General features: G+C 38.7%; 1 protein-coding gene across 3 annotated transcripts in view; it reads left to right on the top strand.

Annotated features, from left to right (window-relative positions):
* Positions 1-15,598, top strand: part of FNDC3B (fibronectin type III domain containing 3B) — a 358,190-nt gene that overhangs the window by 183,447 nt on the left and 159,145 nt on the right. For all 3 annotated transcript variants that reach the window (XM_082839878.1, XM_082839880.1, XM_082839879.1), the window contains exon 4: positions 5,353-5,429. In XM_082839878.1, the coding sequence (XP_082696004.1) occupies positions 5,353-5,429 (77 nt within the window). The remainder of the gene's footprint in view (positions 1-5,352; positions 5,430-15,598) is intronic.

The following is a 15,598-nucleotide window of genomic DNA, read 5'->3' as shown; positions in this document are numbered from 1 at the left end:
TCACCATAATTATCTGGTTACCTATTAGCTGTGGCCTTATCCATATGATTACTTCAACGAGCAAGAAATTATCTTTTGGCTATTTAGAAAGACTCAGGTGTCTTTTTATTTTTTTAAATAGGGTTCATTGGATTTTATCACATCAGTGTTTTGCCCTTGCTTTATTTTTCTCATTAGCTTTCCTTTATCTTGCTGTGTTATGATCTCAGTCCTCTTACATCCTTCCCCCCCGCCACCCCTTTCATCCTCTTTGAACAAAATAATATTTGTTAATAAGCTAAGAATGTGATTTATTACTACTAATGGCTGTTGTTGAAAGTAGCCATTTGGACACACAAGTACCAGTTTATAGACAATTACAATCATAACATTCTACTTATTCACTACTTGTTTACCTACTGGCAAATATTCAGTTTATAAAAAATACCATTTCAAAATGTCAAAATTGTGGTGTAATTAATTATTTATACCTAATCTATTTCTGAGACTAATTTAAATGATAATATATACCCTGGATTCCCATTTTCCACCACTTTCAGATGTCTGAACCTCATTTGTACATTCTCCTCGAGTCAATCTAGTTAACTCTTCTCCCAGGATGGGTGAATATTCTGAATATAGTATCAGAGCAAGGGGCTCTTGTGGGCTCTGGGGGGGATCCCTGGTAGCAGGGAAGAAGCACAGAGTGAAGCAGAATGGTCATACAGCCATGGCAGGGGCTTAGAAGCTCTCCATGAGCTATGTGTCCCTAGAAATACAACATTGCTGGACTCTCCTTCAGTCTCTTTGATGTGAGAATAAAGTTGTAGGATCATTGCATGAATTACTGTTGGTTGAATAATTAAGCCGCTCTCCAAACTTTCTTGTTCACAGTTTGCTGTAAGTAAATGAAAAATCAATCCATTAACAAATGCTAGCAGACTTTTAAGATGTTAGACCATGTACTTGCATATTGTGGTTAAATTTTTTAATGACTATAAACTGATCATAGTTCTTGTTTGTGTCTCACATCTTGTTCAATGAAAAAAAAAGGGAGTGTTCATTGCAGCACTATTTACAGTAGCCAGGAGATGGAAGCAACCTAAGTGTCCATCGACAGATGAATGGATAAAGAAGATGTGGCACGTATATACAATGGAATGTTACTCAGCCATAAAAAGAAACGAAATTGAGTTATTTGTAGTGAGGTGGATGGACCTAGAGTCTGTCATACAGAGTGAAGTAAGTCAGAAAGAGAGAAACAAATACCATATGCTAACACGTATATATGGAATCTAGAAAAAAAATGGTTCGCATGAACCTAGGGGCAGGACAGAGATAAAGACGCAGAGTTAGAGAATGGACTTGAGGACACGGGGAGGGGGAAGGGAGAGGGGTAAGCTGGGACGAAGTGAGAGAGTGGCATGGACTTATATACACTACCAAATATAAAATAGCTAGTGGGAAGCAGCAGCATAGCACAGGGAGATCAGCTTGGTGCTTTGTGACCACCTAGGGGTGGGATAGGGAGGGTGGGAGGGAGATGAGAGGGAGGGGATATGGGGATATATGTATGCGTATAGCTGACTCACTTTGTTATACAGCAGAAACTAACACAACATTGTAAAGCAATTATACTCCAATAAAGATGTTAAAAAAAGAAAAAAGAAAAAAAGGGGGGGGGGTTCTTGACTGTTGAAGTCACAGCCTGAAATTGATCAAATTTCCCAAGGCATTTTTTTCATAGAATTACTTGGGTTTTAGAAAACATTCTAGTTCCAGTTCTAGAAATTGTACGTGTGACATCTTTCATCTGTCTGTGGAAGAGTTCATGTGGTCTCTAGCTGAGCTTCTTATTTAGTTTCTCAAAAAAAAAAAAAAAAAAATCTGAAGTAGTTTGGAAGTGTATGTTTGTGTTCAAATTATTTAATCTATGTGTATGTATATTTGTGTAGACCTACCTTTATGTAAGAAGAGTGTTTAATAAAGAGGGTTCCAGATATCTTAAGAGATTTAAAAAGTTTTTTTTCCAAAAAGTTTAATAGATGGATAGTTTCCCAATACAGTCAGAAAGGAAGTTAGTTTGGGGAGATTGTGTGCCTTTTTTACCCCTCACATATCCGGTGTTGGTGGTTTGAACAAGAAGAGAACCATTTTCCACATATTCTCAGGGCTATATCCTTTCAGTCTTCTGTGTCACGAGATTATCGATTAAAAATCAAAAGGAATCTAGTAGTCCTAAAAGTTTAGGAAGCGAAGTTTGTGTTTTAATTAGGGAAGAATTATAATAGTATCAGGAGGTTCTCAAACACAAACTGTTGAGCAGAGGCATAAACTCACTGATTGGGAGATAAGTATTTAGGGAGACAATAACTTTTCTCATACCACCATTGTGAAAGGGATTTTATTTTCCTAGCTTTTAAACTCCTGAATGCCTGTGTATGCAATGGTTTATTTCAGAAAGGAGAGAAACCTTAGGGTTCTAGGACAGAGCTGAGTTTCAGAAACCATTACTGTATATTTCGCAAGGCTTTTTGAAAGGGTTTTGATGACAGTGACAAGAGAAAGGGGGAACAAGCATGTTAAAGTCATTTGGCTACTTTTGAAAGCAAGGCCAGGAAGAAAACATTTTCTGGCTGTAAATCATTTACTTGTCCTGCATTCTTTAAAGCATTTTATACAAATGGCTTTAACAGTTTTAGGGGTCATGCCTGGGGTTAAGAGACTGTTTGCCTGGTATACATTTTGGTGATTAAAAAGTAATACTTTATTGAAGTGGTAGCATTTCTGTTCACACTCTGCACTGTGAAATATTTGCTATTTATCTGATGAGGAAGGTTTGCCTCATAAGTCAGTATTGTACAAAGAGTATGCGTGTTGACTGTGTGTTACAGGGACATGTACTGTTAAAAAAAATAGTGCTTAAAATGTAATTGTAATGAAAGAACAGGAAAAAACAAAAAACTGTAAATAAAAAAAGAGAAAAATTGTAAAGATTGCTGACATTTTGATGAGTGATTATTATGCCATGCACTGCCCTAAATGCTTTTACATGTATCATTGAATTTAGTCTTTAAACACAAACCTATGAGGTAGGGATTGTTATTCTTATTGACAAGTGAGGCATAGAAAGGCTAAGTGACTTGTCCAGCGTCACACAACCAGTGTGAATAGTGAGGTGGGAAGTGAAACCAGGCAGAGGCCGCGCTCTTAGTGCCTGCTTATAGAGCTGAGCGCGTTGACCCTTGGATTTCAAAGACAGTACTCAGGCCAAGAGTGAAATAGTTGTCTATGACTTTTAAGTGAATCAATTCAAATAGAAATATTTAGTAAATACCTAAATGTCTTAATGGCTGTGGCAAAAATGCTAAAGCTGATGAGGAAGATGGATTTGGAAGGTGAATTTGGAAAGTGCCTTCAGTGATTGCTGGATGTATTAGTTGGAATCATACTTAAAAATACAGTGGGATCGTGGAATTATCCATTCTTATGGCATCGTCATCCTTTTCTTTAACTGATGACCAGTGTGTTACTATGTGAGAGACTACTGTGGTATTTTGTATGTGTTCAGAGATTATCAGATAGTTTAGTACTTTGGCATATTGTCCATGAAGTTGCAGCAACTCTAGTCATGAGGAATGTTACATGAATATTCAGATCTTTTCTGCGCTTCTCCTATATACTTTTCCTATACTTGTAGACCTTTGGACGGGCACCCCAGCATCCCTGTCCCTCCACACTTTTCCTGAGAAGTAGTTGTAACATTGGATTGTACTGTGAGGTGAAAGATGCATTGTGCTTATATGTAAGTGCAGCACTGGGTGGCAGGGTCTGTCTTCTTTTGCCAAGAAAAGGGTTGTATTTTTCTTGGTTTTTGTTACAGCAGAGCAATTTTCATTGCCGGCAGCACAACACACATCAGGAGAAAGCAAATAAACAACACAGGGCACTTGGAGCCAGGAAGTCACATCTCAAGACTAGAAACACAGCTTTGGATTGACATTTGGGACATGGGTTGCTAAATAGGGGAGCCACCTGTCAAACTGAAAACCAGTGACCTGTGGTTCTTATACTTCCAGGGAAACCATTTAGTCGTAGGATCTTTGGAAGGGTGTCAGAAGTTGATTTTGATGTTATGACAATCAGTTTCCTTGTAATTAAATATTAACTCAAACTACGTCTTAAGTAACTGAGCTTTGCCTTGCCTTTCATTGTTTCCTTAGACATGCGATTAACATTTGTTGAATTTAATATTTTGAAACTAACCTCTTGTTAATTGAATGCTTTACTTTGAAATAATCCAAGTAAATTTGGTATGAGTATTCCTAATAGTGTCTAGTTTTAAAATATAATCTGTTTTTACCCCCTGCCTTATAAGAGACTTGTCAAATTCAGTTGGTTTGGAGTATTTGAAAGGTTTCTTCTATGTCAAATTAATGGCATGTTACAGTAACTTATTGAAAATAATAATCGAAATGAAAATTATAAACCCAAAGTCTATAGGAGCTTTTTAAACCAGAGGAGATAAACTCATTAAAAATTTATTTACTTAAGCATATATTGATAATACATTCTTTTAAAGGGAAAAAAGGAAACTTTTTGCCCTACTTTGTTAGACTACTCTTAACTGAGCAGCCTTAATTTATGGAACTTGAGGCTTTGGGAATCATTAAATATTTATAAAGATGCTCATAGGGACTTCCCTGGTGGCGCAGGGGTTGAGAATCTGCCTGCCAGTGCCAGGGACACAGGTTCGATCCCTGGTCAGGGAAGATCCCACATGCTGTGGAGCAACTAAGCCCCTGCTGTGCTTGTGCCTGTACAACTAACGAGCCTGTGCTCTAGAGCTCGCGAGCCACAACTACTGAGCCCGAGTGCCACAACTACTGAGCCCGAGCGCCACAACCTCTGAAACCTGTGCACCCTAGAGCCTGCGTGCCGCAACTACTGAGCCCGCGTGCTGCAACTCCTGAAGCCCGTGTGCCGCAACTCCTGAAGCCCGTGTGCCTAGAGCCCCTGCTCCGCAACAAGAGAAGCCACCGCAATGAGAAACCTGTGAACCACAACGAAGAATAGCCCCGCTCGCCGCAGCTAGGGAAAGCCTGCGCACAGCAACGAAGACCCAGTGCAGCCGAAAAACAATATTAAAAAAAAAAAAAGATGCTCATAGCTGTTCTCCTACCCCCACCCCCTTAACTTATGCAGCTGGAGAATTCCTTTTCATTTGTGATTTCACGTCTAAGGCACGAGGTACCAATTAGTGAAAATAGTCAGTGATTCTCTTCAGTTTTGATAATATTTTAAAATACCAATGATTAGTTTGAATAATGTATATTTCTTCAGTTGTTAATATCTTACTCTTGCCTCTTTTAGGGCCTGCTGAAGTTCCCATGATGTCACCCAATGGATCCATTCCTCCCATCCATGTGCCTCCAGGTTATATTTCACAGGTAAACCATTTAATAGACTTCTCTGCTCACTATGGGCACTGTCATTATTCCAAAACAAAATATGGCCTCAGAACCTTATTCCAGGATTAATTTAGTTAGGATAATGCTAGAGTTGTGGGGTTTTCTTGTTTTCCTGTTTTAGTTTTTGATTTTGTTTGTATGGCACCATATGGTCCTTCCTGAATCTTGCTGCTTGACGTGCCAGAAAGTCAGCGGGAGGGAAACACAGCAGGGTTACCAGGCTGCCCTCCTCTGAGGTGGGTTTCACACTTGACCATTTGATGGTGGTTCCTTCATTGAGTCTACTGCCTTAGAGACTTCCTTCTACCTGTACCCCAATTTGCTAGAAAAAAAACCTTGTAGACTTAATTAGTAAAAAAGTATCAAAGGAGACATATAGTTTACATAAATAGGGTCTGCCTTCTGTTATAGGAGTCCCATTTTTCTGTAATGTGGCATGACTTGGGCTTGATAAATTACTGAATATGATGTGAGAACTTCGCTGTTTGTACTTAAATTTCTCTGAAATTGGATTATTTCTTAAGTAAAAAAAAAAAAAAAGCAATAGCTGTTTAAAAAGTAGTAGCAGGGGGGCTTCCCTGGTGGCACAGTGGTTGAGAGTCTGCCTGCCGATGCAGGGGACACGGGTTTGTGCCCCGGTCCGGGAAGATCCCACATGCCGCGGAGTGGCTGGGCCCGTGAGCCATGGCCGCTGAGTCTGTGCGTCCAGAGCCTGTGCTCCGCAACAGGAGGGGCCACAGCAGTGTGAGGCCCGCGTACCGAAAAAAAAAAAAAAACCAAAATAAAACAAAAAAAACGTAGTAGCAGGACTTCCCTGGCGGTCCAGTGGGTAGGACTCGGCGCTTTCATTGCAGAGGTTGCGGGTTCAATCCCTGGTCAGGGAACTAAGATCCCACAGCCTCTCAGTTCGCCCCCGCCCCAAAAACAAGTAGTAGCAGCAATTTCAGAGGTGTGTTGGAAAGATTGAAAAAAAAAAGTTAAAGGATAAAGTTGTACTCCTATTCCTGGATAAGGTTTAAAGTCTTCAGGGTGCCTGAAACATGGGCATCTGTATATACTTTTGTTTTTTGTCCTCAGTTCCTAAAACAACTTGAACTCTCCCTGCACTACTTCCTCCCCAAATACCTAACTAACCAACTGTTTTTCTCTCTTTCTGCCACTATTGTACTTTTTTTCTGATTATAATGGCATCTTATATTCGTTGGAAAAAATCTGAGAAGGCAGAAGAGTAGAAAAAAAGAAAATATTTGTAATTTTACTACCCACAGAAGACGATAATCGTTGTGTTAACATTTTTTGGATTATAGTCTTCCAGATATTTTTTTCTTTCTCCCTCTGTCTGCTTTTAAAATGGTTTAAAAATCTGTAATTTTCATTTTCAGTGATTTTGCTGGGGTGAAAAAATTGGCAGCTACATAGGAAAATTGCTGAAGTGCAGGCAGGAATCAAAGAAGATTTATCCTTCTCTGATGTAAAAACTTATCCATTTCTTCACTGTCTAAGGCATAGTGCAGCCACTATAATTTCATTTTTTCCATCGTTCTTTTATGTGAGCCAATTTGACATCTTTTTTTTTTGGAGGAGCCAGAATGTTGGCCCATCTTCCCCCTGTTGCAAGTAAATGGCTTGTTTTACACAAGTCTTTGTAAATAAGGATCACTGAAGGAGAAAAGGGTGCAGAGCAAGCCCTTCCAGCCAGGACACACGATGGTGGATCACATTCACGTCACCAGTCAGTAAACAGAAAAGAACAAGGAATGTAGAATTCCATTATGTCTCCCACTCATTTATTTGAGGAAGTGTTTCATTCCCTTGAACCAGAGTACAGTTCTCACCATTGTGATGGCTGAAATAACACCTCCTTTTATGCTAAATGGCCATTTAGGAATACCAGTTAAAAATTGAACATTCTAGTGGAGAGAAGCTGTAATGTGCTTTTTATTGCTAGTGGTGTTGCTGTGATTGTATTAACTGCCAAACATTTATTAGGATTCCTAGGAAAAATAGAAACTTTTAGATCGTGGTGTATTTCTGATTCTGAAAAACTTCTATAGAAAATCTAAGTAGAAAGAGGAAAAACAGAACTGTAAACTTACTTTCATAAAGCTCATAATGGAAGCATAGTGAAACACTTTCTGCACTCAGAATTATGGCAGAAAGTGCTAGGAGGTATTTGAAGAATAGTAAAAATGGAATAAGTTGGACTCCAAATTGAAAAAGAACAAGAAGCAGTCTGTAAGGCACGTATTCAACTCTTTTTAGACTGAGCTGTCTGCTCAGAAGATGGGCCCAGAGTTAAATAACCTTCAGTGGTAGCATTAAAACTTGAATGATATTTGACAGTGAAGTGTCTTAAGTAAAAGTGATTATTACAATGAAGAAAATTGAGAACCTGAAGAGGTGCAACATCTTCTTTAAGGCTGACCGTATACACACTTGAAAGGAATGAAGAAGGTTGGAACCAAGTATAAAATGTCTTAGGAGACTTATGAAGGAGCAAAATACATTTTTGTTATGCAGTTGTGGGAAGAAATAATCACTTAAAAAAAAATCCCCCTCCTGGCTAGACATATGTGAGAATGCCCAATACTAGTCTGTCCCTATGCAATACAGTCTACACCTTAACCCCACAGTCCTTTTCCTCAAATACATGTGGCTTCCTTGTTCAGATCTAGAGTTGGGTGTACATTGTGTAGTGGTACAGTTAAAGGTCTCTGTTGTAGTATATGGATTCTTAATATTCAACCCTGTCCTCCTTTTGAGAGTCACCTTTTCCTATTGCCCCACATTGCTCCCACCTTAAACCTCTGTCCGCTGGCTTTTCTCAACTTCATACTTTCGTGCCCATTATTTCTCTCTTCTTGGAGAACTCTAGAGCCCTTCTTTGTCTGACAGTTCAATAATTCTTCTATGCAAATACCCCTCCTCAATGTGACCACTTTAGAACCTCTAACACAGAGATGGTTGTTTTTGTTTTGTTTTTGTTTTTTTCCAGTATCTTTGGTACTTTGTCCCCATCTCTGTCATGAAACACAATACATTTTATAACCATCCCCAAGAATCTTAGTGCTTCATTGGGATTATATCTGAGAATTTAGAATACTGCCTGGTACATAGTAGGTACTTGGTAAGTGCTTTTAAATGTAAGTGATTGGCCAACCTGAAATAAAGTAAATACGGGATAGATTCATAGGTTTGGTTCAAAGATTTGCAGGTTCAAGTAGAGCAGTAATATGCCTGATAGCTGGAAAATTGGCAAGATCAGAGTGATGTATACCTGCAAGGAATGAAATACTCTGAATGTGGATTTAAGAGAGAGAAGTGCCAAGATAGTTCAGTAGAGGAAGGAATAGTCTCTTCAACAAATAGTGCAGGGACAACTGGGTATCCAGATGCAACAGAATGAAGTTGGACCTCTACCTCACACCATGTACAAAAATTAACTCAAAATGGATCATAGATGTAAGAACTAAAACTGTATAACTCTAGGAGTAAAATTTTGTAACCTCGGATTAGGCAATGGAATCTTAGATGTGACACCAAAAGCACAAGCAGGAAAAGAAGAAAACAGATAAATTTGACTTCATCCAAATTACAACTTTTTGCGCTTCCAAGGTACCATCGACAAAATGAAAAGAGAACTCATAGATTGGGAGAAAATATATGCAAATCATATATTTTAGAAGGGACTTGTATCTAGAATATATAAGGAAATCTTAACAGCTCAAGAATAAAAAGACAAACAACCCAGTTTAAATATGGGCCAAGGATCAGAAAAGACATTCTCCAGAAACAATGTACAAATGGCCAAATAGTACATGAAAAGATGGTGAACATCACTTAACCATCAGGGAAATGAACTCAAAACCACAGCGCAATATACTTCACACACACTAGGATGGCTTTAGTCAAAGAGACAAGTAGGAACAAGTGTTGGCAAGGATGTGGAACAGTTGGAAGCCTCATACACTGCCTGTGGTAACGTAAAATGGTACAGCTGCTTTGGAATGGTTAGAGAGTTATTTACCATGTGACTCTGCTATTCCACTACTAGGTAAATACCCAAGAGGAGAGAAAACATATGTTTATACACAAAAAAAGCTTGTACATGAATATTCATAGCAGCACTATTCATAATAACCCCAATGTGGAAACAACCCAAATGTCCATCAGCTTATGAATGGATAAACATGTTGTGATATATCCATAAAATGGACTATTATTCAGCCATAAGAAGGAATGAAGTACTTATACATGCTAAAAAGTGGATGAACCTTGAAAATATTGTGCTAAGTGAAAGAAGCCAGACACAAAAGCCATATACAGTATCATTCCATTTATATACAATGTTCAGAATAGGCAAATGCATAGACACTGATAATGTATTAGTTGTTGCCGGGGGCTGGGGGAGAGAGTATTAGGGAGTTGCTGCTAGTGGGTATGGTATTCTTTTGGGGGTGATGACAGTGTTCTGGAAATAAATAGTGGTAATGGTCACTCAACTCTGAATATACTAAAAACCAACTGAATCAGACACTTTAAAAGAATGGATTTTGCGATATGTAAATTACACCTCAATAAAGCTATTACAAAAGAGGAGGGAGGGAAAGATAGTGACTAGTCCTAACTATTAATCAGCAAACAGTGGCACAGCTGGGAAAAATGGCCCAGCCTGTCCTGGTGCCTGTGTTGATGGTGGTAATAACTGCTGCGTATGCTGTGCACTCTGCTAAATGCTTTATTTACGTGTCTGGTTTTCACCATCCTAACTTTACATACGAGGAAGCTAAGGCCCTGAGTTGAACCAGGATTGCTACCCAGGCATTTCTGAACTCACTGACCTTTTTCCCACTATGATGTGATCTCTAAGTCAGTGACAGAGCCTACTTTGATGGATATACAGTTGACCCTTGAAGAACATGAGTTGAAACTGCGCAGGTCCACTTAAACGTGGATTTTTTTCAGTACTAAATACTCAGTACTACACGATGCGTGGTTGGTTGAGTCCATGGATGAGGAGCTACAGATAAGGAGAGCTGATTAGAAGTTATTTGTGGACTTTTGACTGTGAGGCGGGTCGGTGCCCCTGACGCCCACCTTGTTCAAGGATTCACTGTATTTACTTCATGTCACATTGCTTTTTGACAGTGTGAGTGTGGATGTGTGGTGTGTCTACTTGTGCATCTCTAATACTAAAACCCTAGCTACTCATATATGAGATGGTACATTATTGTAAGAAAATTGAAGAGAGAGGCAAGTAAATGATTAAAGGCATTACAGTCACTCTAAACCGAGTCAATGGGGAATTTCTTGGTTGTAGCATTCATTCCATACTTCAGTAGCTATAAGTGCTTGAAAGATAAATTGATAAACTTGATCAAGTTGACAAAATACCAATGTCAGTAATGAGCAGATGATCTTATAGAAAGACAAACGTGGAGTTGAGACAGCTCTGCTGTGACGCACTGTCAACAGCACAGCCTGTGTTTTCTTAGTTTGGGAAGGACGGACCCTGTAGGCTTTAGAGATAGTGTGGACTAGGGCAGGAGAACAGTGGAACCTTCTCTGAGATAGTAAGCTTTTCTTTGTTTCGTGTGAGTGTGTGTTTTGTGCTTTACTTTTTGGTGGGAGGCTGGGGGAGGTTTGAGGAAAATGCGATCTGACATTTTCAACTTGAGAGAAAATACAGGCTAAGTTTTTGTGGGTTTTTTTTTCCCCCCACCTGTGAGAAAGTGGATTTAGGTGAGAGGGAATTTAATTTAGCCTTATCCACTTATCACCATTATTTCCATTATGTAAAAGCATTTATTAGTGTCATTAGGGTTGAAGCTATGGGAAAAGAGGGCGAGCTAGGAAGAACATGGACGTTACTTGAAAAGACTTTTGCCTTCATATTCCACCATGGCTACTTCCGTATAGCTTTTACAAACTCTTGCCACATAGGTGAATGCCTACCTGATGTGGCAGAGGGAAGAATTAAGAGAAATGCTGTGTAAGGTGTGTACTCCACAGTGGGCATTCACTACGTGGTAGCTATTAGAATGAAGAGGCCTGTTAGAACAATTTCAGTGAAAGTTTGGCAGAATTTGCCTCCTCAATACACATTGAGATCATGCCATATGAAGCAAATTTTTCCTTTCATTGTATACTTCCCTGGTTTTTCTTAAATTTTTTTAACCTCATCATTAACTTTTGAAGAATTTATATATAAAAATTTCTTAAGCAGATGCCTTGAGTTTTATGTTCCATGCTTCCATAGTAATTTATGAAACATTTTCAAAAGTTACAGGGAAAGGTTTCATGTAGACCCCCAGATTTAAAAAGCATATGAAGAGACAAAGTGAAACATCCAAGTTAATGTTCCATCATTGGAGAAACCACTCTTCTTTTTCCAGGTTAATTGATGTAACCTAAAAACTTCAGAGTAGTCAAAATAAGTGTTTCTGTTGTTATAGCAGAAGTACACACTTTAACCCATTCCATTGTTTTGGGGATTAGTTAATGGGTAAATACCTGTTGAAATTATATATATTCCATTTCTCTTGACCGGGGAGAGACAAGAAATCTATTTAAAAACATGTTTAAATTTTGGTTTGGTTGATCATTCTCCAGTGAGGCTTGTTTTAAGAGTTGGCCAGAAATCAGAGCCCTGTGGAGAAACAATGGGGCCTGTTAGGTGGAAGCCGTGGAATGCTTTCCTACATTTTGTTCAGCCAGGTCGGCTGAGCTATGAGCATTAGCTTCAACTGCTTCCCTTTGGTAATTACAACCTGGTGATAAACTAATGCTGTGCTTCAGCCTTCAACGTTGTAGAAATGATGAGCAGGAAGGAACATGGGGCATTGCCCTGTGCCTGGGTAGACCAAGAATCAGACCCATTTGGCGGCCAATAAGAAGAAAATTGGAATCTCTTTCAAAACTTTAAATCCTCTGGAAAAATTGACTTTTCCATAGGAAGTTAGGAAGATGTTTCACAGTGAACAGTGTGTGTGCACACAGTGTGTGCATGGGTGTTGGGAGCTTCTGTGGAAAAGAGCAGAGGACTTACGTACCCATTCTGTTTTAATTTCTATCATCAGATTTACAGTAACTTTATTTTCATTTTATGGCTTATTTTGTCTGAGGAGCGATTACAGACAAGGTTGGCGATGGTAAATTAAAGAGATGTACCCTCCCCTCAAAGCATTGTGCAAGTTTTCTCTTTCTGAGTCCTCTGTCTCCCTGTTCTGCATTTTCTCTTGGATTTCTTTCCTTTGTTTCTACGATCCTGGCATTGTGACCTAATAGAACACAGGATTAGCAGGATGAAATATGTGTCCTGTTCAACACTGTATCTCTAGTTCCTTGAAAGGTGTCAAGCACACACTAGGCATTTATTAAAATTTGGCTGACTTTTGGAGTCATTTTTATCTTGTGGAGGGAGGAGGGCAAAGGAAAGTGTTTGAGGATCTCTGAGGTTCTTTTCTAATCTAAAATTAGAGGATTCTCCTGTACTGTTCATACTGCTCCTTAAGAAGGAGACCAAGAGAGAATATAAGTAAGTTTCCATAAGCAATCATTACCAAAACAGTGGGGCACACTTTTTTGGGATTTAGCATTCTATTGAGTAGAATGCTATTCTTCACTTCTACAGAAAAATGATAGTTGATTTGATAGTTGATTTTCATAGTAATAATATTGAGAAGATGTCACATCTAGAAATGACTTCTGAATCATTGATAAGGATTAAATTATGCACATTACATTATATGATTTTATCACACAATTATTGTAGTCTGTCTTTCTAAATTAGTAACCCACTTTTGTCATATGTAACAACTTTTCTTAGAAAATCACATTTGCCCAACCTTTGAGCACAAAACTGAACCAAAGTGAAGTGGTTATATTCCTACACACTCTTTGAAACTCATCAGGTTTACAAACTTGGACTAACAGTTGTTTTCCTTTGTAATAAATATCTGATTATCAACAGCACAGATTCTTAATCCTTTCTCGTGCCATGGAACCCACTGCCAAACTGATGAGCATTTTTAAGTGTAAAATATAAAATTCATAGACACAATCTAGAACAGCCTGCCTGTGTTTCCATGGATGTATATGTGTCTGAGAAGCTGGACTGAAAAGATGTTATTGGCTGTGTCTTCTGTGCTGGTCAATGGAGAGGTGCTGGAGGAACAGCAACAGTTATTCCCGTTGATTCCTGCTGTTAATAGCTTTATTAATATCTTTTTTAAAAATTGAAGAACAGTTGATTTACAATGTTGTGTTAACCTCTGCTGTACAGCACAGTGATTCAGTTATATATATATATATATATATATATACATTTTAAAAACATTCTTTTCCATTATGATTTATTTCAGGACATTGAATATAGTTCCCTGTGCTATACAGTAGGACCTTGTTGTTTGTTATTAATATCTTAAAGGCAGCTCAGTTTGGCACAAATTAAACCATCAGATTGCTACTTACTGTTTATCTTCCAACAAATATTCTGTTCCTTAAAACAGCATTTCCATCTAGTCTGAAATAATTGTTGGGTCCATTTTATTAATTGAAACTCTATGGATGTAACTCTTTTCACTTGTCCAATGTTCTCATGCTCCGTACATATCCTGGGGAGTATTAGATTTGATTTTTGATCTTCAGATGTGGTTCTTTTTGGTATTTAGGTTGGTAATATACAATAAAATGTGACAAAAGGCACAGCATTTCTAGTGAGAGTACTTGGGTATGAATCTTGTCACCCATTTAGCTGGCCTTAGGTTAATTACTTAATTGCTCCTGAAGATTCTTAATCCAGAATTTAGGACTGTGATGTTGCCTTTGTTAGAGGATCTTCTGAGTATTATGCGAGTTATGTGCCGAGCACTTTATACGTTATTAAGTTGCTTAGCTCTCTCTAAATAGGGCCTCTCTGCCCCTCAAGCTAGGGTAGCCAAGATGTGGTAATGGAGCTGGCACCAGCTGAGGACCCAACACCAGTTCTGTGGTTCATAAGATGTGTCTCAAACCTTGCTGGGCTTCCTTCTTAATGTCCCCTCAGCTATATAGCATTACATACTTTACTGAAGACGTTGGATTAAAAGAGATACCACAGAAGATGTACTTGTTTCCATACTCCTCTCCAGCCTTCAGTGGTTTTAGTTATAAATCACTCGACAGTCACCTGGAAAGAGCCCTGTCTGGTTAGTAAAGTACTAAAAGTTGATGTCATTTATATATGCCCTAGTTGTGCTCCTTTTTCCAGATTAAAGATTTATGTAAGTGTGAGTGGTTTTTCTGTGTATAAAAGTGTTAGTACATATAAAGCCACCAGAGTGAGGCTTGCCATTTATGAGGGTATCTCCTTATACTGGTCACCTCTTTTCATTTATTTATTTTTTAACATCTTTATTGGAGTATAATTGCTTTACAATGGTGTGTTAGTTTCTACTTTATAACAAAGTGAATCAGTTATACATATACATATACCCCCATATCTCCTCCCTCTTGCATCTCCCTCCCTCCCACCGTCCCTATCCCACCCCTCTAGGTGGTCACAAAGCACCGAGCTGATCTCCCTGTGCTATGCGGCTGCTTCCCACTAGCTATCTATTTTACGTTTGGTGGTGTGTATATGTCAATGCCACTCTCTCACTTTGTCCCAGCTTACCCTTCCACCTCCCCATATCCTCAAGTCCATTCTCTAGCAGGTCTGTGTCTTTATTCCTGTCTTGCCCCTAGGTTCTTCATGACCATTTTTTGACTTACTTCACTCTGTATGACAGACTCTAGGTCCATCCACCTCACTACTAGTAACTCAATTTCGTTTCTTTTTATGGCTGAGTAATATTCCATTGTATATATGTGCCACATCTTCTTTATCCATTCATCCGATGATGGACACTTAGGTTGTTTCCATCTCCTGGCTATTGTAAATAGAGCTGCCATGAACATTGTGGTACATGACTCTTTTTGAATTATGGTTTTCTCAGGGTATATGCCCAGTAGTGGGATTGCTGGGTCGTATGGTCACCTCTGTACAAGTTTGTCTGTAAGATTCATGCTCTAAAATACTGAAGACAAGGGCCATATCAGTACCTTCAACTTGGGATTCCCCATTTAGCAACCTCAGATTTGTTATCTGAATCTAACCATTCCCTTGT

This window comes from Leucopleurus acutus (assembly GCF_964270905.1).
Source record: "Leucopleurus acutus genome assembly, chromosome: 5".
Classification (NCBI taxonomy): domain Eukaryota; kingdom Metazoa; phylum Chordata; class Mammalia; order Artiodactyla; family Delphinidae; genus Leucopleurus; species Leucopleurus acutus.
Note: the sequence above shows the minus strand (reverse complement) of the source record. Positions and strands in the feature narration are given on the sequence as shown.